Source organism: Scyliorhinus torazame, chromosome 3 (assembly GCF_047496885.1).
Source record: "Scyliorhinus torazame isolate Kashiwa2021f chromosome 3, sScyTor2.1, whole genome shotgun sequence".
Taxonomy (NCBI): Eukaryota; Metazoa; Chordata; class Chondrichthyes; order Carcharhiniformes; family Scyliorhinidae; genus Scyliorhinus; species Scyliorhinus torazame.
In genome coordinates this window covers 235750342-235775264 of record NC_092709.1, presented here as the reverse complement: position 1 = coordinate 235775264, position 24923 = coordinate 235750342, and the positions used below count along the sequence as shown (strand labels likewise).

General features: G+C 47.7%; 1 protein-coding gene and 1 pseudogene across 2 annotated transcripts in view; one reads left to right on the top strand and one right to left on the bottom strand.

The window, feature by feature from the left end:
* LOC140409001 (putative nuclease HARBI1 pseudogene) overlaps positions 1–24923 on the top strand; it is a 378119-nt pseudogene that overhangs the window by 141793 nt on the left and 211403 nt on the right.
* ankrd55 (ankyrin repeat domain 55) overlaps positions 19496–24923 on the bottom strand; it is a 169508-nt gene continuing 164080 nt past the window's right edge. For both annotated transcript variants that reach the window (XM_072497012.1, XM_072497013.1), the window contains one exon: positions 19496–22277. In XM_072497012.1, coding sequence (XP_072353113.1) covers positions 22003–22277 — 275 coding nt within the window. In that variant the 3' untranslated portion in view covers positions 19496–22002. The remainder of the gene's footprint in view (positions 22278–24923) is intronic.

The window sequence follows — 24923 nt, the reverse complement described above, 5'->3', positions numbered from 1 at the left end:
TCCACTATGGCGGAGGCGGAAGAGACCCCCTCCACTACGCATGCGCGGGGATGCCGTGAGCGGCCGCTGACGCTCCCGCGCATGCGCCGCACAGAAAAGTCATTTCCGTACCAGCTGGCGGGGCACCAAAGGCCTTTCCCGCCAGCTGGCGGGGCGTAAATCAGTCCGGCGCGGGCCTAGCCCCTCAAGGTGAGGGCTCAGTCCCTCAAGATGCAGGGAATTCCGCACCTTTGGGGCGGCGTGATGCCGGACTGATTTGCACCGTTTTTGGCGCCGGTCGGCGGACATCACGCCGATTGCGGAGAATCCCGCTCCAGATCTTCGAGTCTCTGATTTGAATCAGAGGCCGGCATGCCTGCAAAGCATCATGGAACCCAGCCTTTGCCGATATCGAACAAATCCTGGCCAGAATTAATGTTTGAAGTTCATGATTTTTCATCAGAACTCAAAGACACTGATTGTTAGTTTAAAAACCAAATTATAGTTGCATTTAGTTGAACACATACTTTGGATGGAATTCTCTGATTGCCGACGCCGAAATCTTGATTGGCGATTGGCTGGAGAATCCGTTTTTACGCTGATATCGGGGGCGGTCCCGTTTTTCCACTCCAAAATAGCCTAATCGCTGAGTACGCCGTACGCCACACACCGTTGGGCAGCCTCAGGACGTCACCCGAGGTCCTCTCCCGATGCCCCGCGTCCGAAGGGCCGACTTCCCGACGGCGTCGGTTGCGTGTCCTCAAGTTTCCGGGGACATCGCGTGGCGGCTGCGGACTGTGTCCAGAGCCGCCACGGTCGGGGGAGCCGTTCCACGAGCTGGGCGAATTTCGGTGGGAGTTGGGGCGACTGGTGGGGGGTGGTCCCCGGGTTGCGAGTAGGGTTACAGGGGGGCACTGGCAGGCCGGGTCCGTGCGCGGCCGGCGCCATGTTGTACGGCACGACCGCCACAGGTCGCTGCCGTGTGGCCAGCAATTCTCCATCCGTATCTGCAGGTAAAGCCGGTACATGCTGGCCCCCCAGGAGCATCGGTGCAGGTGCAGTGCTGAATTTTTCATTGTGAAACTAGACGCTTCCTCCGGACATGGCCTCAAAATTGGAGAATCCAGCCCTTTGATTTTAAAGAAAAAGCTTAAATATTTTACTTTAGATTGAGATGTATTAACGAGACACATACTGAAAACAAGTGATATTACAAGCAATGTGTTTCACTATGAGCATTTTTATAAAACTGAATTGAAACTAGAAGCATACAAAATCCTACGATCTTAGAATATTACAGCAGTGCCAGCTGACTCATTCAGAAAGATAGGATGACTCATTTCCCTTTGGTAAGGGCCATAATCATTTGCCATAATTTCATTTTGCTATCAATTTATGTTCCCAAAGGGCAGCACAGTGGCGCAGTGGGTTAACCCTACAGCCTCACGGCGTCAAGGTCCCAGGTTCGATCCCGGCTCTGGGTTACTGTGTGGAGTTTTCACATTCTCCCCGTGTTTGCGTGGGTTTCACCCCCACAACCCAAAGATGTGCAGAGTATGTGGATTGGCCATACTAAATTGCCCCTTAATTGGAAAAATGAATTGGGTACTCTAAGTTTATTTAAAAATTAAAAATTCCCATTGGTAACATTACACAAAAATTACAACGTGGCAATGCACTGCTGAGCACAACAGTCCAATGTTGCCTCCACAGCCCTAATATAAAATGCAGGCCTTGTTCATTTATCCCCTTTTCTTTCTACCACCTACCTTCTCTATTCCTAAATGTTAGCAAACCAAGTTCAAATTCGAAAACTAGCATGATGTAATTTAAATTCATTCTTTGGATTTTTAACCAAGATTTCTTTATTACCAACCTAATTACTACACCACCATACACCATGTTAAAACTATTATATTTTAAAGCTGTGGCTAATGGTTGCCTTGGTTTCAAACACTTTTCACTCGGGATGTCATTGTGGAACCACATTGACTTCATAGAGACCCAGCAAAGCTAACGGGTGTGATCTAACCAAAATAAAACAGAGTGCCATTCTGAGTGGGATTAGCGGGGTCTTTCATGGTGCTTATAGCACCAGGATGTGTCATGATATGCAGACATGCATGTGACAAGCTATTGACTCCAAACAAACCTGTTGGACTTTAACCTGGTGTTGGAAGACTTCTTACTGAACCTTCACTTAGAACTTACTGATCCATCCCCTCCTCGCTTTCGTACCTTGTCATGCACTGACTCCATTAGTCCTTGTTCCCCTTAGTAACAAGTATACCGCTTTGGATACTGTTGGGGGGGGGGGGGGGGGGGGGGGGACGGGGGGGGTGGGTGGGGGGGGGGGACTTACCAGGGGTAAGCCATGGGGTACAGGTCTCTGGCACGGAGTCTGTCCCTGTTGCTCAGAGGGGAAGGGGGGAGAGGAGTAGAGCATTAGTCATTGGAGACTCCATAGTTAGGAGATTCTGTGGGAACGAGAGAGACTCGCGGTTGATGTGTTCGCTCCTAGGTGCCAGGGTGCGTGATGTCTCGGATCGTGTTTTCGGGATCCTTAAGGGGGAGGGGGAGCAGCCCCAAGTCGTGGTCCACATAGGTATCAACGACATAGGTAGGAAAAGGGATAGGGATGTAAGGCAGGAATTCAGGGAGCTAGGGTGGAAACTTAGATCTAGGACAGAGTTATTATCTCTGGGTTGTTACCCATGCCACATGATAGTGAGACGAGGAATAGGGAGAGAGAGGAGTTGAACACGTGGCTTCAGCGATGGTGCAGGAGGGAGGGTTTCAGATTTCTGGATAATTGGGGTTCATTCTGGGGTCGGTAGGACCTCTACAAACGGGATAGTCTACACCTGGACTAGAGGGGTACCAATATCCTGGGGGGGAAATTTGCTAATGCTCTTCGGGTGGGTTTAAACTAGTTCAGCAGGGGCTTGGGAACCTGAATTGTAGCTCCAATATACAGGAGGTTGAGAGTAGTGAGGTCATGAGTAAGGTTTCAAAGCTGCAGGAGTGTACCGGCAGGCAGAAAGGTGGTTTAAAGTGTGTCTTCTTCAATGCCAGGACCATCCGGAATAAGGTGGGTGAACTTGCGGCATGGGTTGGTACCTGGGACTTCGATGTTGTGGCCATTTCGGAGACATGGATAGAGCAGGGACAGGAATGTTTGTTGCAGGTACCAGGATTTAGATATTTCAGTGAGCTCAGGGAAGGTGGTAAAAGAGGGGGAGGGGTGGCATTGTTAGTCAAGGACAATATTACGGTGGCAGAAAGGTCGTTTGATGAGGACTCGTCTACTGAGGTAGTATGGGCTGAGGTTAGAAACAGGAAAGGAGAGGTCACCCTGTTAGGGGTTTTCTATAGGCCTCCGAAAAGTTCCAGAGATGTAGAGGAAAGGATTGCAAAGATGATTCTGGATAGGAGCGAAAGCAACAGGGTAGTTGTTATGGGGGAATTTAACTTTCCAAATATTGACTGGAAACGCTATAGTTCGAGTACTTTAGATGGGTCTGTTTTTGTCCAATGTGTGCAGGAGGGTTTCCTGACACAGTATGTAGATAGGCCAACGAGAGGCGAGGCCGTATTGGATTTGGTACTGGGTAATGAACCAGGACAGGTGTTAGATTTGGAGGTAGGTGAGCACTTTGGTGATAGTGACCACAATTCCATTACGTTTACTTTAGTGATGGAAAGGGATAGGTATATACCGCAGGGCAAGAGTTATATCTGGGGGAAAGGCAATTATGATGCGATGAGGCAAGACTTAGGATGCATTGGATGGAGAGGAAAACTGCAGGGGATGTGCACAATGCAAATGTGGAGCTTGTTCAGGGAACAGCTACTGCATGTCCTTGATAAGTATGTACCCGTCTGGCAGGGAGGAAGTGGTCGAGCAAGGGAACCGTGGTTTACTAAAGTAGTCAAAACACTTGTCAAGAGGAAGAAGGAGGCTTATGTAAAGATGAGACATGAAGGTTCAGTTAGGGCGCTTGAGAGTTATAAGTTAGCTAGGAAGGACCTAAAGAGAGAGTTAAGAAGAGCCAGGAGGGGACATGAGAAGTCTTTGGCAGGTAGGATCAAGGATAACCCTAAAGCTTTCAATAGATATGTCAGGAATAAACAAATGACTAGGGTAAGAGTCGGGCCAGTCAAGGACAGTAGCGGGAAGTTGTGCTTGGAGTCCGAGGAGATAGGAGAGGTGCTAAATGAATATTTTTCATCAGTATTCACACAGGAAAAAGACAATGTTGTCGAGGAGAATACTGAGATTCAGGCTACTAGACTAGAAGGGCTTGAGGTTCATAAGGAGGAGGTGTTAGCATATCTGGAAAGTGTGAAAATAGATAAGTCCCCTGGCCGGATGGGATTTATCCTAGGATTCACTGGGAAGCTAGGGAGGAAATTGCTGAGCCTTTGGCTTTGATCTTTAAGTCATCTTTGTCTACAGAAATAGTGCCAGAAGACTGGAGGGTAGCAAATGTTGTCCCCTTGTTCAAGAAGGGGAGTAGAGACAACCCCGGTAACTATAGACCAGTGAGCCTTACTTCTGTTGTGGGCAAAATCTTGGATAGGTTTATAAGAGATAGTATGTATAATCATCTGGAAAGGAATAATTTGATTAGAGATAGTCAACACGGTTTTGTGAAGGGTAGGTCATGCCTCACAAACCTTATTGAGTTATTTGAGAAGGTGACCAAACAGATGGATGAGGGTAAAGTAGTTGATATGGTGTATATGGATTTTAGTAAAGCGTTTGATAAGGTTACCCACGGTAGGCTACTGCAGAAAATACGGAGGCATGGGATTCAGGGTGATTTAGCAGTTTGGATCAGAAATTGGCTAGCTGGAAGAAGACAAAGGGTGGTGGTTGATGGGAAATGTTCAGACTGGAGTCCAGTTACTAGTGGTGTACCACAAGGATCGGTTTTGAGGCCACTGCTGTTTGTCATTTTTATAAATGACCTGGAGGAGGGAGTAGAAGGATGGGTGAGTAAATTTGCAGATGACACTAAAGTCGGTGGAGTTGTGGATAGTGCAGAAGGATGTTACAAGTTACAGAGGGACATAGATAAGCTGCAGAGCTGGGCTGAGAGGTGGCAAATGGAGTTTAATGCATAAAAGTGTGAGATGATTCATTTTGGAAGGAATAACAGGAAGACAGAGTACTGGGCTAATGGTGGGATTCTTGGAAGTGTGGATGAGCAGAGAGATCTCGATGTCCATGTACATAGATCCCTGAAAGTTGCCACCCAGGTTGAGAGGGTTGTTAAGAATGCGTACGATGTGTTAGCTTTTATTGGTAGAGGGATTGAGTTTCGGAGCCATGAGGTCATGTTGCAGCTGTACAAAACTCTGGTGCGACCGCATTTGGAGTATTGCGTGCAATTCTGGTTGCCGCATTATAGGAAGGATGTGGAAGCATTGGAAAGGGTGCAGAGGAGATTTACCAGAATGTTGCCTGGTATGGAGGGAAGATCTGATGAGGAAAGGTTGAGGGACTTGAGGCTGTTTTCGTTAGAGAGAAGAAGGTTAAGAGGTGACTTAATTGAGGCATACAAGATGATCAGAGGATTGGATAGGGTGGACAGTGAGAGCCTTTTTCCTCGGATGGTGATGTCCAGCACGAGGGGACATAGCTTTAAATTGAGGGGAGATGGATATAAGACAGATGTCAGAGGTAGGTTCTTTACTCAGAGAGTAGTAAGGGCGTGGAATGCCTTGCCTGCAACAGTAGTGGACTCGCCAACACTAAGGGCATTCAAATGGTCATTGGATAGACATATGGACGATAAGGGAATAGTGTAGATGGGCTTTAGAGTGGTTTCACAGGTCGGCGCAACATCGAGGGCCGAAGGGCCTGTACTGCGCTGTAATGTTCTTTGTTCTTTGGCAATCGATTAGCCCTCTCATGAAATTTTACAGAAAAACTGTCTTGCAGAGAAACACCATTTCGATTCAAAACATTAACTCTGTGTTAGATTCTCCACTGTCGGGATTCTCCATTACGCCGGCAGCACACCCATGCCTGGTGATTTCCCGACGGCATGGGGCTGCCCACAATGGGAAACCTCATTGGCCAGCTGGCGGGACGGAGAGTCCCGCTGGCGACGGGGGTGCGCCGCACTAGAAAACTGGTGCAGCAGGACAGAGGGGGCCGTTTAGCACAGGGCTAAATCGCTGGCTTTGAAAGCAGACCAAGGCAGGCCAGCAGCACTGTTCAATTCCCGTAACAGCCTCCCCGAACTGGCGCCGGAATGTGGCGACTAGGGGCTTTTCACAGAAACTTCATTTTGAAGCCTACTTGTGACAATAAGCGATTTTCATTTCAGAATCCCACCCTCTGTTTCTCTCCACAGATGCTGCCAGACCTGCTGAGTTCATCCAGCATTTTCTGTTTTTATTTTAGATTTCCAGCATCTGCAGTATTTTGCTTTTCTTTGAGTGATATCATTACACTAGCTAAGGCTGGAACACTAGCTAAGTTTTGGTCTTAGGTAATGAAGCCTAGGAGTTCAATTCCCTCAGACTTCATACCACTTGCCCAATCATCCATACTCCCAATTTCTACCCTGAGTTAGAATCAGAATGATGTGAAGTCAAAATCCATTATGCAATACCACCAGCACAAAGGGATTATAGAGCGAACATGAAGCCAAAATAATAAAAAACATAATTTGGCCTGGATTCTCCGATTTTCAGGCTATGTCGGCGTGGGAATGGTGGCGTTTTACGACTGAAAAATCAGAGCAAATCGGCCACCGATCCTTCATTTGGTGGGGGGCTAGCAGGCAGGCAGCGTAGAGCTCCCAGTTCTAGCTGCCAAAATGGCCGGAGAATTGCCGGGTCCGTGGCCGCGCATGCGCACGATGGCGGCCTGCAGCGGCCACGCCATGCAACACGGCGCCGGCGGCGTGCGGACCCAGCCTGTCAAATAGTGCCTCACTTTTGGTCAGGCTCGCGACCCCCGGACGACCCCCCAACAGTGCCCCCAGCCCTTGCCAAAGTTACCCTGCCTGCAGATCGGCTCTCCCCCAACTGTAGCTGAGCTGGACTGAGTCCGCAGCCGCCACGCCGAGTTGCCGACAAAACATAGCATGAGAGCCATACCGTCGGGAACTCGGCCGGTCGGGGGTGGAGCATCGGGGGTGGAGGGCTTGAGGTAACATCCTGATGCAGTCGATATGACGTGCGGCGTACTCCTAGAGTACGCCGCTTTGGAGGGGGCGGATCAAACGAGTAGTCTCCGGCCGATGACCAAACGCGATTTCAGCGTCGGAGACTGTAGAATCCCGTGAATGTTTCAATTTTTAAAAATATAATCATTGGTGTCATTAACATTAACACTGCAATGAAGTTACTGTGAAAAGCCCCTTGTCGCCTGTGTTGTACCAGGTACTGCGGTACCTAAGAGGCTGATGACCATTGGTTAGACCCAGGAGTCTACCATTGGCTGTTGTACGTAGCTCCGCCCTGACAGGCGGGGTATAAGAAACCGTGCCGTCCCAGCAGCCTTCACTTTCTGTATCGAAGCTGGGGAACAAGTTCTAGTAGATTAAAGCCTTCAGTTATGAAATCACTTCGTCTTGAGTGTAATTGATTGCGCATCATCGCCACATTCCGGCACCTGTTCGGGTACACAGAGGGAGAATTTAGAATGTCCAAATTACCTAACAGTACGTCTTTCAGGACTTGTGGGAGGAAACCGGAGCAGCCGGATGAAACCCAACCAGACAGAGGGAGAACGTGCAGACTCCACACAGACGTGACCTAAGCCGGAAATTGAACCTGGCACCCCAGAGCTGTGAAGCAACAGTTCTAACCATTGTGCTACCGTGCTGCCCTTGGCCCCTAGCATGGAGTTTAAACTGTATGGTTTTATATTTTTTATTCTACTTTGTTATGAAATCCAAACTTACTTTGGGGTTGAGAGTGGAGGTTGGGAATTTCAACTCCTGATGGACCTTGGACTTTCCACGGATGCACAGGTTGGGAGCAGGCTGCACATGTGCAGTTCTGCATTGTCAGTTCTTCGGGCCCACGGCTGGCCCAGCAAGCCGGCGTATAAAGATAGAAAGAGAAAATGTGAAAACTCAGGTCAGGTGACCAGGAACAGAGCACCATCGAGAAGAGTTCCAGGCAGGGGACAAGCAGTGGGGACAGGGAGAGCTCCCAAAGTGAGAGGGGATGGTGAGAGATCCCAAAGGAAGAGTCATAGAGGCAGGTCCCAGTAAAGTTTACAAAAAGATGTGCAGAGAAAAGGCTCCAAATAAGAAAAGTGCTGCAGGTAGCAGACTTTAAATGAAGAGAGCTCAGGGAAAGGCCTGTTAATCAGAAGAAGCCATGAAGATTCAAGAAGGCAGCTGAAGGTTGGTGACTACATGCTGCGAGCCATTGGAGCAAAGGAACCTGTTTGGGACAGTAGTGTTCTGTTGGGAGTGGCTGAAGATCTGAAATTGTGCTTGCGAGTTAGTTCAGGTGCACACTCAGGAATCCAAGGGAACGGAATTTCAGCAGATGTGATTAAAACCCTGGGAGGTGTGGCATTGTTGATGTCTGAGTTATGGTGAGGTTCGGAGAGAGTTCCAAGGTTATGGGCACGATCTAACAGCCACATTGTGCTGGGTGTGAATTCACGTGAGCCGGTTAGGCCGCGGGGGAGGCCGAAACTGGGAACAGTGCCGGGCGCTGATCGGTTTCCGATCTCACCAGCCCACTACTGTTGGCGAGATCCAGATTCCGCCACAATGTGGCGAGAAACCAATAATCACCGATTAAGGCCAATCTGCATCTCATTAACGGGAAGGATCCCCGATCGAATGGCTTGCCGTGATTTAACCGGCTCTCCAGCGAGCGGTCACACGCGTGCCCTTTAGCACACTTATTTAAAAAGGTGAAGCTAGCGCAATGGCTGCTGTGAGGATTGGAGGAGATGAGTAGCCATTTTGAAAATCGGGCAATCAGCCTGGGGACACGGGGGCCGCTGCCCTAGTGCTCCGGAAGGGTAAATAGGGGGACCAATGGGGGGGGTAGGGCATGGACGGGGGGTGGTCATCTGCCATCGATGGAGGGTCACCCCTAGGCTGCAGGGTGATGGCTCATAACCTACAGATCAGACATGCCACCCCCGGATCGTGTATCCCATACAAGGGACAACTTCAACTGCTGCCTGTCCGTCCTACCGAACACCCCAGGATTGACCCATTACCGTGGTAATATAGTGCAGGTCACTTTAACTCCCACTCCCGGGGTGGCCTTTGGCTGCACAGCTGAAGACTATCGCGAAAAGGGAATGTGAGCACTCCACAGCTCCCAAGTGGATTCCCGTGGGTAGACCTCTCATGTCGCAGGTGAGTGTTACTGCCTCTCATCCCAATCATACTGTGAGGTCTGGACACTTTGCTTGAAGACTGGAGGCACCACAGAGGCAGCAGCCATCAATCATAGAACATAGAACATATATTGCAGATCAAACACCCAAGAGTTGGGCCTTAGCACTGGAGACATCGCTGCGACTAGAGGGTGGGTGTGTAAATTGGAGAGGGCACATGAGCTGTTCCAAGTAATATTCCTGGTGGGAGTCTGGCGTCCAGGGTCCAGTGCTCAAGGGCCCATGCTCTGGCCAGGGATGCGTGTGCAAGGCAGGGTCCCCCAGCGCAACCGGCTCGTAGGATGGCACCCTGAGAGATAGCAGGCAATGTAAGGTTAGGGAAGGCTTGGGGGACTTGAGGGTCCCAGGGTGAAAGCCATAACTGATGTCGGTCTTTCACCCTCTCCAATTCCTTAGAGATGTCACATGATGGATGATATTGTAGACCCGACAGCAGATGCCCTCGCAATGGTGGTGGCAGTCTAGGTGGCCATATGCCAGAGAAGGTGGCAGCAGCATCGACAGAGAGTCGAGGCAGCAGCCCATGTGCAGGGGTCCACCACACATCCTGAGGACCTGGCCGCTCATCGGGCCAGAGAGGGACCCAGAGGGGGAGGCTGTTGAGGCCCAAGGCATACAGGCATTGCTGGTTGTTTGAGAAGATGTCAGACAGCATGTGCCACAGAAGGCTCCGCCTTAACAAGGGAATGGTGCGCCACATGTGCCATGTCCTTGTGGACTTGGCACTTGGCACCACGTGGAGGAGATGGATTTCTGCTCCTGGTGGCCATCAAGGTCACCGCAACCCTGAACTTTTACGTCTTGGGTTCATTCCATGGGACATGTATGGCATATCCCAACCAACAGCCCACAAGTGCATCCATGAGGTAATGGATGCCTTGTTTGCCTGGGAAGCTGACTGCCCATCGGGAAGCTCCCGGCAATTAGGCGGCACGGAGGCACAGTGGTTAGCACTGCTGCCTCACAGCGCCAGGGACCCGGCTTCGATTCCAACCTTGGGTGACTGTAGAATCTGCACATTCTCCCCGTATCTGTATGGATTTCCTCTGGATGCTCTGATTTCTTCCCACAGGTTAGGTGTACAGGTTAGGTGGATTGGCCATGCTAAAGTGTCCCTCAGTGACCAAAGGTTAGGTCGGGTTGCGAGGATAGGGCATGGGGATTGGGCCTAGGTAGGGTGCTCTTTTAGAGGGTCGGTGCAGACTCCATGGGCTGAATGACCTCCTTCTGCACTGTCTGGATTCTATGATGAATTCTCACTCGCTACCACACTTAGAAACATTTCTGTTGGATCGCTCCCTATATCTTTGAAGGTGAAGACTGGAATCCCTCATGTGGGAGACAGAGTTTCAGTGAGATTGGTTGACTCACAGTATTACCGACTTTTGGGTGGGTTTTTCAGAAATCCATGGATGCTGTTTTGGTTGCGCCTGCCATTTATTGTGTAATGTGGTCTGTTCGACCAGATTTGGCTTGTTCATAATCATAGAATTCCCAGTGCAGAAGGAGGCCATTCAGCCCAACTGAACCGACTCTTGGAAAGAGCACCCCACTTAAGCCCACACCTCCACCCTATCCCCATAAACCAGTAACCCCACCTTACCTCAGGGCAATTGATCATGGCCAATCCACCTAACCTGCACATCTTAGGACTATGGGAGGAAACTGGAGCACCCAGAGGAAACCCATGCAGACACGGGGAGAAGGTGCAGACTCCGCACAGGCAGTGATGGGAATCGAACCTGGAACCCTGGTGCTGTGAAGCAACTAAACCACTGTGCTACTGTGCCCCCCTCATGTACCTCATTGGACCACATGTACCTCATACTTACCTTGAACGTTAGGTTATAAGATCTTAAATTGTTTTATCTTTCTGAACTTGTTTAGAACATAGAACATAGAAAAATACAGCACAGAACAGGCCCTTCGGCCCACGATGTTGTGCCGAACATTTGTCCTAGATTAATCATAAATTGTCATAGAATTTACAGTGCAGAAGGAGGCCATTCGGCCCAGCGAGTCTGCACAGGCTCTTGGAAAGAGCACCCAACCCAAGGTCAACACCTCCACCCTATCCCCATAACCCAGTAACCCCACCCAACACTAAGGGTAATTTTGGACACTAAGGGCAATTTATCATGGCCAATTCACCTAACCTGCATATCTTTGGACTGTGGGAGGAAACCGGAGCACCCGGTGGAAACTCACACGGGGAGGATGTGCAGACTCTGCACAGACAGTGACCCAAGCCGGAATCGAACCTGGGACCCTGGAGCTGTGAAGCAATTGTGCTATCCACAATGTTACCATGCTGCCCAGAGTTTCGTAAGATTTTTTTTTGTCTGTTCCAAACCCCTGGAACCTTGTGGCTTTATTCACTGGGAAAGTGTCTTGAATCTCTAACTTTGTCTACTTTAAACAAAATGTTCTTAGACTCTAATCGGATTTTACTGAAAACCCGAGGTCTGACCTAAGATCATGGGCGTCATTCTCCGACCCCCCAGCGGGTCGGAGAATGGCCGTTGGCCGCCGTGAATCCCGCCCCCGCCGGTTGCCAAAGTCTCCGGTACAGGAGATTGGGCGGGGGCGGGAATTGGGCCGCGCCGGTTGGCGGGCCCCCCCGCTCGATTCTCCGGCCCGGATGGGCCGAAGTCCCGCCGATAAATTGCCTGTCCCGCCGGCGTAAATTGGAGTAGCTATTTACCGGCGGGACAAGGCGGCGTGGGCGGGCTCCGGGGTCCTGGGGGGGGTGTGGGGCGATCTGACCCCGGGGGGGTGCCCCCACGGTGGCCTGGCCCGCGATTGGGGCCCACCGATCCGCGGGAGGGCCTGTGCCGTGGGGGCACTCATTTCCTTCCGCCTCCGCAACGGTCTCCACCATGGCGGAGGCGGAAGAGACTCTCCCCACTGCGCATGCGCGGAAAACTGTCAGCGGCCGCTGACACTCCCGCGCATGCGCCGCCTGGAGATGTCATTTCCGCACCAGCTGGCGGGGCAACAAAGGCCGTTTCCGCCAGCTGGAGGGGCGGAATTCCCTCCGGCGCCGGTCTAGCCCCTCAATGTTGGGGCTCGGCCCTGAAAGATGCGGAGCATTCCGCACCTTTGGGGCGGCGCGATGCCCGTCTGATTGGTGCCGTTTTGGGCGCCGGTCGGCGGACATCGCGCCGTTTGGGGAGAATTTTGCCCCATAGCAATTTATTCTTGGGATATTAGTGACACTAGCAGAACAGCATATAGTCCATCCCAAGTTTCTCCCTGAAATGTCGTCAAAGTCAATTTTCTACTGGAGCACTGGAGCAGCATTACAGCAGACTTGAAATGGCATTAGGTGAGTCAGTGTGATTTTTACAACAATCATAGATCATTTTATTTTCCTGAATTCCCAGGTAACATGCGATAAGGCAAGGGGACTGAGGCAAGTCTATCGAGCTGCTTTGAGAATTTGGGAAAGAGTGAGCGAAGGAAAAGATGCATGGATGGGTCTTAATTTTAACACAATAAAGATACAGGGAGGGGGAAGAGTGTGTAATAGTTGATCGTATTCCCATCTTGTTTATACCAGCAACGGCCGCATCATGGCGAATGAATTAGAGAAACATCGTCAAAATTTGGCGGTGGATCTGAAAAGGTCGACTGAGGAAGCTGTGACCCACATTCACACAAAATTGGAGAAAAAGAAATATGACCATCGAGGCACATGGTGCCACACTTGAAGGCATTGAGATGGCCTTAACAGACCACAGAGATCAGGGGCATCATTCTCCGCCGGCGGGAGTCTCCGTTTTGCCGGCGCTCCGGGGTTTCCTGACGGTGTGGGGCTGCCCCACAATGGGAACCCCCATTGACCGGCCGGTGTTACGGAGACTCCCGCCGGCCGGTCGGGGCAGAAATGTGGCGGGGCGGTTAGGAGAATTTCGCCCCAGATCACCTCTCTAGAAGCTTACTTCAGTGGATGAGAGGAACAAATTATTGAAGACCGAAATCAGTGATCTTTTAAAACCTTAAACAGCAAAAAAGGCAATTTATTGGAAGATATTTCTTGCTCAAATATTGACATTAATATAGATAAGTTGAAAACATTTTCCTATGAAGACACAAAGAAAATCCCATTCTCCTAAAGACAGTCTTGAAGATCAGAGTTATTTCTTGTCCTCTTTCACCTCTATCCCCAAGCCAATATATTTTAAACTTCTGAATGCATCTACTTGGAAGCCCTTGAATAGAAAACAAATTCAAAATTATACAATTTACAAAGACAGTTGTAATATTTGTCTTCCCAACTTCACAAAATAAAACCATAAACATCTATTGTTCATTGGGAAAAAACTCATTGTGGGATGTTTCGAATTATTGCAAAACTGTATTAACTCGGCAATGTTACAAGTTAGAAACATAGAAAATAGGTGCAGCCCTTCGAGCCTGCAGCCTCATTCAACATGATCATGGCTGGTCATGCAAATTCAGTATCCCACTCCTGTTTTCTCTTCATAACCCTTGATCCCTTTAGCCACAAGGGCCACGTCCAGCTCCCTCTTGAATATATCCAACGAACAGCAGGGGCTGTTTAGCACAGGGCTAAATCGCTGGCTTTGAAAGCAGGCCAGCAGCACGGTTCAATTCCCATAACAGCCTCCCCGAACAGGCGCCGGAAAGTGGCGACTAGGGGCTTTCTACAGTAACTTCATTTGAAGCCTACTTGTGACAATAAGCGATTTTCAATTTTCATTTCATTTCAACTGGCCCCAGCTGCTTTCAGTGGTAGCAAATTCCACAAGTTCACAACTCAGAAGATGTTCTTCCTCATCTCAGTCCTGAATGGCTTTCCCCTTATTCTTAGGCTGTGACCCCTAGTTTTGGATGTCCCCAACATCGGGAACATTCTTCCCACATCTAGCCTGTCCAGTCCCAACAGGATTTTATACGTTTCGATGAGATCCCCTCATTCTTCTAAACTCCAGTGAGTACAAGCCCAGTCGATTCAGTTTTTCTTCATTTGTCAGTTCTGTCGTCCTGGAAATTACTCTGGTGAATCTTCACTGGACGCCCCCAATAGCAAGAATGTCCTCCCTCAAACTAGGAGACCAAAACTGCACACAATACTCAACGTGTGGCCTCACCAAGGCCCTGATATAACTGCAACAAGACAGCCCTACTTCGATACTCAAATCCTCTTGCTGTGAAGGCTATCATGCCATTAGCTTTCCTCACTATCTGCTGTACCTGCATGCCAACCTTCAGCGACTGTTCCACCATTACACCCAGGTCTCGTTGCACTTCCCCTTTTCCTAAACTGCCACCATTCAGTTAATAATCTGCCTTCCTGTTTTTGCCACCAAAGTGGATAACCTCACATTTACCCAAATTATATGCATTTGCCATGTGTTTGTTCACACAGCCAGCCTGTCCATGTCACCAGAATATTTTGATTGATATTTTGTTATCCTACAACAGAAAACATCCATATAAACATTTGTTCCCAACAAAGAAGGTTTTAAAAAATTATCTGAAAAAGACAGTGGGCTAAATTTTATGCTCTTCCGCCGATTCATTTGAAGGTAGGGGGCACATAAAATCCAGCCTTCTTGCCATGGAGCCAACTGCCCCATGTGTCTGAAATTTTATGGGAGAACGGCAAGGAAAGTGTTGGGATGTCCGCCCACCCTTGACCCTATTGAGGCCATTAAAGAAGCTCATTATTGGCCACTTAAGGGTATCTTCATGCTGCCGCTGGTACGGAAGGCCCATGATCTCCAGGAAACTCAGCAGCATTAGCTGGGTGGCACAGTAGCACAGTGGTTAGCACTGTTGCTTCACAGCTCCAGGGTCCCCGGTTCGATACTTGGATTGGGTCACTGTCTGTGCGGCATCTGCACGTTCTCCCTGTGTCTTCGTGGGTTTCCTCTGGGTACTCCGGTTTCCTCCCACATTTCAAAGATGTGCAGATTAGGTGGATTGGCCATGCTAAATTGTCCTTAGTAGGCTTACGAGGATAGGGTGGAGGTGTGAGGTTTCCAAGGGCCGGTGCAGACTCGATGGGCTGAATGGCCTCCTTCCGCACTGTAAAATCCATGATTCTATGATTTTAAAGGCGAAAGAGATTGAGAGAGAGGGAATTCCACCACGTCTAATAATGGAAAAAGCAAAACAGTTGAACAGACACACAATGGAAGCGATTTTTCAGCTGTTCCTGCCAGCAGGATCTTCTGGTCCCACCTAAAGCGACACCCCGCAGTGGGTTCCCCGGTGGAGAACGTAAAACATACAGTGCAGAAGGAGACCATTCGGCCCATCGAGTCTGCACCGACCCACTTAAGCCCTCACTTCCACCCTATCCCCGTAACCCAACAACCCCTCCTAACCTTTTCGGTCACTAAGGGCAATTTATCATGGCCAATCCACCTCACCTGCACGTCTTTGGACTGTGGGAGGAAACCGGAGTGGTTTCCACTTGTGCTACCGTGCAGCCCGAAGGGTTCAAACAACGGGAAAATCCCATTGACAGTGGCAGGACCAGAAGATCCCACTGCCGACCAATGGAGGGCTGTCTTCGCCGCCACTAAACCCACAAATAATCCCACCCAATGACTGGTTTGATGAAAATGATTATATTAAACGGTTACATGATGGGAAACATTATCTGCACTCATCATGGATAAAGAACAAGTCATAAAACAAAAAACTTAGAATAATATTAAAAAGATACATATGTTAAGATAATGTCAGTAAAGAAGGCCAGACTAAACTAAGGAGTATGAGTGACACCTGGTGGAGCAAAAAGACATATGAGCTGCAGTGGTCCACTGAGCAGAATTACATGAAGAACTTCTAAAATACATCCTTGGAGTCCTCCAAGGTTCTATCCATGACCTTCTCCTTTTTCTCATTCATATACTACCTTTTGGCAATATTGTCTGAAAGCACAGGTTCCACGCGTCTGCTGATATGCTCTACCTCATCATCTCTCTCAACTGCTGCACTGTCTCTGATTTGTCACGCTGCTTACCTAATAATCTTTATTAGTGTCACAAGTAGGCTTACATTAACACTGCAATGAGGTTACTGTGAAAAGCCCCTAGTCGCCACACTCCGGCGCCTGTTCGGATACACAGGGAGGATTCAGAATGTCCAATTCATCTAACAGCACGTCTTTCGGGACTTGTGGGAGGAAACCCACGCAGTCATGGGGAGAACATGCAGACTCCACACAGACAGTGACCCAAGCGGGAATCGAACATACAGTCCTAGATGAGCAGAGGTTTCTTCCAACTAAATATGGGGAAGACTGAAACCATTGTCTTCGGTCCATGCCACTAACTCTATTCTCTGGCTATTGACTTCATCCCTCTCTCTGGCAATTGTCAGAGGCTGAACCAGACTGATGGCAAAGCTGGCATCATACTTGATCCGGAGATGAATTTCAAACAGCATAGTCAATCCATCATCAAGACTATTAACTCTGTAACGTCACTCATCTCCATCCTGCTGCTGAAACCCTGTCCTATGCCTTTGTTCCCTCTACACGGTTGTAATGCTGTCCTGGTCAGGTACCCATCTTCCAATATCCATAAACTTGTGAATTAATTTAAAACTCTGCCAGCCATATCCTAACTTGCATCAAGTTCCATTCACCCATTATCGCTGTGCTTGGTGACCTACATTGGTTCAAAGTCCAACAATGGCTTGATTTTAAAATTCCCCTTATTATTTACAAATCTCTCCACGCCTTGCCCCTCCTTATCTCTGTGATCTCCTCCAGTACCACAACCCTCTGAAATATCTGCGCTTCTCTAAATGTGAGCAATTTTTATTGTTCGATGATTGACATTTTACAATGTCTACACCTCAAGGTCTGCAGCGGTTGAAGGGCAACTAGGGATGGACAATAAATTCTGGCCTAACCAGCAATGCCCACATCCCGCAAATGAATAAAATATATATACAAGTATCGTGCCCTAACCCCAAATGCACCAGGGACAGGTGGGTGAGATTTATAGGTTCTGCGGTGTTCCCGCACTCACCCTGCTGCGGGAGACTGGCACAAGCCCATCACCTCCACGTCCCTCGGGGTGCCTGATGGACAGTGAGCAGAACAGCTTGGTACCACGCCACCCATGATACCCGGAAGGCTGCCGGGCCAATCTCAGCCCTGTCGCTCCAGAGGACGGCCAACAAAGAGGACCCAGGTCACAGGGCGAGATATGCAGCAGGTCACCTCCACTTCTGATGTATCACCTGGAGGATGCACTAGAAGGACTGTTAGGTCACGTAAGGTTAGAAAGTTAGACACCAACTAAGTTGGCACAGGTGAAGCACTTAGGTTATCATTAGGGGCTAGGGCACGATTGCCCCCTTGCCCCACTGCGACGTCCACCACATCAGGTTGAAGATTACTGAGACCACAAGTCTTCCATGCCTACAAGATTCCCGGCCGGGGAGACAGGAGAATCACGGGAGATCGGAGCATTGAGTGCCAAGCCCACTAAATAGATGCAAACGAATCATTAAGACCCATTTACATTTATTTAGATTCCCCCCCCCCCCCCCCCGCAACCCCAAGGCATGCATCGTGCACTTCATTCATGGCACCAGTAGTGCGTCAGAGCATTGCATTCAGATCGGGGCCAGTGCCAATCCTGATTTTCCCCAACGCCGATTCTCTGTCCCATTGGGGAATGCATTCTGGTTGTCACGGGATGGGGAATCCTGCCTTGATCTTTAATCAATTTTGCCAATGTAGCAAGTATGTGGTTTTAAACTAAAACATCACCTCCGCTGATTAACAAAGAAGGATTGCACATAAAAAAGTCTAGAAATCTTGGAAGAAATTGTCAGCATCAATTTTTTTAATAACAGGTCAACCTTTGTTTTTTTTCACATTCTGATTATGTATAATCAATAAGTGGGGTGCTCTTTCCAAGGGCCTGTGTAGACCTGATGGGCCGAATGGCCTCCTTCTGCACTATAAATTCTATAATCTATAATCTATAAATGTTTAAATATGGAATCCATCTTTCTGCACAGCAAGTCCAGCTCTTCACCTGCACAAACCAATTATCATCCACGTCTCCAGATTCCAAATCCAATTAGGGAGGGAAGGCAGGCTGATAAGTCCATTCTGTCAAAGGAAAGAATCTTAATTGAAGAGATCACGGCATTTATCAGAAAAGCTGTCCAGCACTTGGATTTTTCAGACTGCAGAAATATAAATAATGTGGCTGCAAGAGCAGGTCAGAGGCTAGGAATCCTGCAGTTAATAACTCATCTCCTGATTCCCCAAAGTCTGTCCACTGTCCACAAGGCACAAGTCAGTAGTGTGATGGAATATCCTCCACTTGCCTGGATGAGTGCAGCTCCAACAACAATCAAGAGGTTCAACACCATCCAGGACAAAGCAGCCTGCTTGATTGGCACCCCTTCCACAAACATTCACTCCCTCCACCATTGACAAACAGTGGCAGCTGTGTGTATGATCCACAAAAACTTCACTGAAGCCTACTTGTGGCAATAAGCGATTATTATTATTAAGAGGCACTTGAAAATATATTGCTGTTCTTTCACTGTCGCTGGATGAAAATCCTGGAATTCCCTCCCTAACAGCACTGTGGGTGTACCTAAACCACAGGAACTGCAGCTGTTCAAAAAGGCAGCTTACCAGCACCTTCTCAAGGACAATTAGGAATGAGCGATAAATGCTGGCCTAACCAGTGATGCCCACATCCCGTAAATGAATTAAAAAAAGAATACACAGGAATGGAGAGGAGACCTCATCTGGCTGTGCCCAGGGCCTCCCTGATCTTTGAGATGCTGCTTTGGGATGTGAGGGGCTGCACTCACTGCCCAAGGCCACACATGAAGTACAACTACTTGAGAAAGCCGCTGGAGCTTTGCTGATGCCTGTTTAACTGTATCTCTGTATAGTTCACTGGGAATAAAGGATAGAATGTACAGAGAAGAGGTAGTTAAAATTAGTGAACCAGCTGACTTAATTGGCCATTAAATGATCAGTTTGGAGTGAAGTATGCAGAAATCTGGATTCACAATTGTGATGGAAGAATTGTGCATGACATGAGGCATTACAAACAGTTACAAAACAGGTTGAATATTTCAATTCAAGGATTTTGAAGATGTCCTTTAATTTATTTTAAGTTATTTATTGTAATCTCAGAAACAGTGCAATAGCAAATGCATGTCCAAGCAAAAACGAGACAGTGAATAAATGTTCCACAGCCAATAGGTAGACCGCAACTTCATACATCAAGGTAGAAATTCCACTGTACACTTTTCATTAAATTGACTCACCTGTTCAAACAAAATTCTCTGTTCAATTGGGGTGAATTTTCATCCGGCGGGATTTTCTGTTCCGCGGCAGTGCTCCCTCGCCTGAGGGTTTCCCGGCGTTGTGGGGTGGCCAGAATGGGAAATCCCATTGGCCGGCAGCGGGGATGGAGAATCCTGCTGCCGGCGATGGCACGCCGCCGAGGAACATGCATTTGGCTGGGAGGCGGACCATGAATGGAGGATTTTCATTGAACATGATAGCCAATAAAAGTAATGTAATAAAATAAAAAATAATGAATTTCTCTCACATCATAATATTTGGACCATTTTAGCATCTCAACCAGTCCTCTCACAAAGTTTGCTGAATATTTTTGGCATTAGTTACATTTCTGTTGGAAGGAAAACAGTTAAGTAGTAGAAGTCTTAAGGGTGGTAGTATTGCTGTGATCTGGACACATCAATGAGCTCGAGGATAAATAGCAGGCTTGGAGAGAGAAATTGTGGCATAGGACTAGAGTTGAATGTTACTGAGAATTGTAATAATTCTGGTTGAATAAGAAAAAAATGTAAGTGAAGTATTTATTTTTATTTTTATGAAAATATTGATTTTAATTTCTTTATTATTTTTACACTGTTTCTTCTGTTCATTTTCTTTTCCCTTCTCTCCTGCTCCCCATTTGATATTGATTCCTTGCTGTTGTACTGTTCAATGAGCACAAGCAACACTGCTTTAATGCTGAAAGTATGTGTACATCCTTTGTTTGTGAACCTTGGAGAATTGAGGGGAAATTTGCACTGGTCTTCTGCAAATTCTGGGATGACAGGAGTGGGGAAATGCTTGGAGAGTATTTCTTTCGGCATCCAATATTACGTTTTGGACAGATGGACTTTAATGATATTTTACTTTGCATCAATTTGGTTCTTTTTATCTGTGCACAGCACCTGCTCTGCTGCTGCAGATACCCAAATTCCACAGCGATCATTTTTCTTCATCCAGTTCGCAAAGTGGTCTTTGGGTGGAGTAGAGAATCCCACTGGGATGGCAATAAAATTACAGTAATTAGGTTGACCTCAGAAAATTTGTCAAGGGTGGTAACAGGTTTGGTGGATCCAAAGTCTACCATTCTAACTTTACACCATCTTACAATACTGAAACGGTTTTGGTTATGGAGAGGCAGTACAACTAATCCTGATTCTGATTTCACCTTATAGATCTTATAGAACATACAGAGCAGAAGGAGGCCAGTTGGCCCATCGCGCCTGCACCGACCCACTTAAGCCCTCATTTCCACTCTATCCCCGTAACCCAATAACCCCTTTTTGGACACTAAGGGCAATTTATCATGGCCAATCCACCTAACCTGCACGTCTTTGGACTGTGGGAGGAAACCGGAGCACCCGGAGGAAACCCACGCAGACACGGGGAGAACATGCAGACTCCGCACAGACAGTGACCTAGTGGGGAATCAAACCTGGGACCCTGGTGCTGTGAAGCCACAGTGCTATCCACTTGTGCTACCGTGCTGCCCTGATGTCCTCACATGCACATTTTTCAATAAGGATTTCAGAACACTGATCAGGAGTTTTCCCCTTACTTAGCACATGTCGCTGAGGCTAATTGTAATACTGCTGCTGATATATCAGCTATCATTAGCTTGATAATTCAACATAGAGCATAGATCAAATCTGAGACTTTCCTGTTCTGGACACTTCAACTACACAGTGATTCACAGGAAGGCCGTTTATGCACTTTTTAAAGAATTCAGCACGTGACTAGTTCTTACCACATCCTCTAATTCATCCCAAGATAGCATCAATATATCACAAAAAACATTGAAAGTCAACAGGCCATGATTTGAAAGGAAATACAATATTTTACTTGTAACTCTTAACACTTGAAATGTTAATCCATCTTTCTGATTCAGATATGCTGTGTATTTCTAGCATTTTCTGCTCTTATAAAAATTTCCAGCGTTCTTAACTTTTTTTTAATCAATGCCTTAAAAAAAGCTGCCATAAACTAAGTTTCAAATAAGTACTTTCCATGATTAGAAACATTGGTGCCTGAAAAACATATGCAGAGAAAGATAATAGTTTACAGCTACATATAGCACATGTATACTGTTTTGAATAAACTGATTACATTTGGCATGCAAATGGGGCTTCCATGAAAACTTCTTGCATTTTAACAAAGCGCTGCAGTCTCAAAATATAAAATGCATTATAAAGTCCTAGTGCCTTGTTTGAAAATGAAAGGCAAAAGTTATTAATTAAAGAATTCTATCTGAATATTTACTCAGTTTCAAAATTGCTGTTAAAAAAGGGAGAAATTTACATTCTTATATTTATTGGCTGTTGTGCTGCAATTCGGTGACACACTTGGATAAGCCTTCTGAATGAGTACCCTTCTTCTGAGATTGGATAGCAGGGAGTACACGATTGGTTCTCAGGGAGTCACCTGACATAACTGGCAGAAAAGATTGGCTTTGGACAATCCCTTCCCTTTGCAATCTGGATGGGCGTGGTGGCAGGAAATTCACTGCAGTAGTTCTTACAGAAGTCTGAGGAAGGGATCTGAATTTTTTCATATTCTGAGTCATGCTGTCAGATGGCAGATTACCTATAGTCAAAAGAAAGGACTTAATTTTTAACATAGTTACATTGCGAAGTTTCAACATTCCTAAAAAAAAAAATTCTCCTGCAATTGTGTAATAATTTCAGGCGAGTGATTGTTAAACCATTAGTTTCCTAGATAACACAAAATATGAACAAGCAGGGTAGATAAAGGGGATCCAGTAGATGTAGTGTATTTGGAATTCCAAAAAGTATTTGACAAGGTGCTACATAAAAGACTACTCCACGAGATAAGAGATTATGGTGTTGGGAGTGATATATGAGCATGGATAGAGGAATGGCTAACAAACAGGAAACAGAGTCAAGACAAATGGGCTATTTTCAGGATGACAAACTGTAACTGGTGGATTGCCACAAGGATCAGTGTTGGGGCCTCAACTATTTATGATCTACATTAATAACTTGGATGAAGGGATCAACTGTATCATAACTAAATTTGCTGACAATATGAAAATAGGTAGGATGCAAAAAGTCTGCAAAGGGATATAGGTAAATTAAGTGAGTCAGCAAAAAATTTTGCAGCTGGACTGTGGAATTCTCCGTTCCAGAGTCTAAGTGCTCCCACCAGTGGAGAATCGGAACATTTTCGCACTGCCATTAGGAGCGCCGGGGAAGTGTGATTTCATCTATGCAAATAGGGCAGCACGCTGCTCATGTGCATCCTGCCCAAGTCCCGATTCCCAAACATGTGATTCGTTGGGGCTGGGACTCCTTATGAGAGGCTGACAAATTGGAGCAGATTTAAGCGCTCCACTCACACCAGACTCTCATTCCAACCAAGAATATGGCTGCTAAAAGACCTGCACCACGCTTCTTTCATGCGGACATCTACAGTATGTTGGACACAGTTGAGGAGAGGAGGGTCACCCTGGTTCCCTGGGTGGGATGGAGTCAACAGCCAACTGTTGTGAATAAAGCCTGGGATGAAGTGGCAAATGCAGTGAGTGCTGGCAGCCTCATCAAGAGGACCGCATGCAAAGCAGGAAGAAGATGAACAACCTCCTTCAAGCAACTCAAGTGAGAACCACCTGCGTGACCTTAGCATCAGTCCCATCTTGACCCCTGACACCTGCCTACAAACCCTGATCTGCCAGTAACACTTCACCTACCAGTGTGCCCCTCAGCACCCCCCCCCCCCTTCAAGGAACCCCCAACACATGCCCTGTTGTCTTTGGTCAGGCACCTTTCCCACATATGCCACCAGCTACAAACTCCCCCCATAAAACTGGCATGATGGCATCTCACTATGTCCTTTCTGTATCCCCAAGGGTAAAGCGGACCATAATCGAAGGGAGCGTCAGAAGTCAGCCAGCGGCATGCCCAACATACGGTTCCACCTCCCCTTTTAAGAAAGAGTCATGGAACTTGCGGGGGAGGCCAAGCAACAAGTTGTGGCTGACATGGAGTTTGGCATGTGCCAAAGAAGTGAGAGTCCAATGCAATTTAATCCAGATGTCTTATCTCAAGAAGGTCTTTCATCTCCTATAGCCCTGTCCTTCCCAACAACTGATCCCATATCCTTTGTCTTCCAGGATCTCCATCAGACGAGGCCGAATCGTCTGGGTCGCACCCCTCCATTAAGACCTTCAGAACATTCCAGAGCAGACCTCTGGGGAAGATATATGGATGATAATGGCATAGTGTAGGTTAGATGGCTTTTGTTTCGGTGCAACATCGTGGGCCGAAGGGCCTGTACTGCGCTGTATTGTTCTATGTTCTATGTTCTATAACCAACTTCTCGGTACTACTTTCACTAGCACCATCCACCAGGGTAGAGACTATCACCTCGATGGGAAATGTTAGTGGTCAGGCTCCTGGATCATCCTCTGGTGTGTACTACACATATGCTGCATCACATCAGGTGGAGGCCTGAGGGAGCGGCCGGTCGGGCTGCCCGATCCCAGGGAACAACTGCCTCCAAGACAGATGTCGTGCCTCTGAAAAAGATGATTTCATCACTGATGCAAATTCAGAGCCAGAATATACAGGAGGGGGTATTAACTACATTGCAGCGCCCGAAAATAAAACTGGTGGAGTCCAATCGTCTTCAGGAACAGGAGATGTTGTGGACAATGTGTGGTATCCAGGCCAACAATGAAAGGGCGGCACCCGCAGTGAAAGGCCTGGGCAAGAAGTCTGAGCCATGTGTCAGGACACCCAAGGCTTGGGGCACAATGTATTAGCCATGGCTGAGGCCCAGGACAGGAAGGCCCAACCACAGGTGAGCATGTCCCAGGCACAGATATACATTGCTGCGGAGCTCCAGAGCTTGGCCCACCCACAAAGTGTCCTGGCTGAGGGCAGTGAAAGCATTGGCCAGGCGAGGACTGACCCTAGCCAGTCACATGATACAGTTACAGTAACATGACCGCTCAATGAGGGACATGGCTCATTCGCTGAGGAACAAGCAGCAAGCTGCCTCAACTCCCGTTGTGCAATCTGGAGAACACCTAGAAGAAGCGGGAGGTCACAGAGGATCAGAAAGATAGACAACACTTAAGTTGGCATGGGTGTAGTTTAACATAGTGAGTCAGTGGATGGGCACCAAATCTGTAGGAACACCATTAAACACTTTTCTACCACCCGTTCGATCTGCCTCTCACTGTTGTCCCATGGTAGGAAGGTTCGCCTG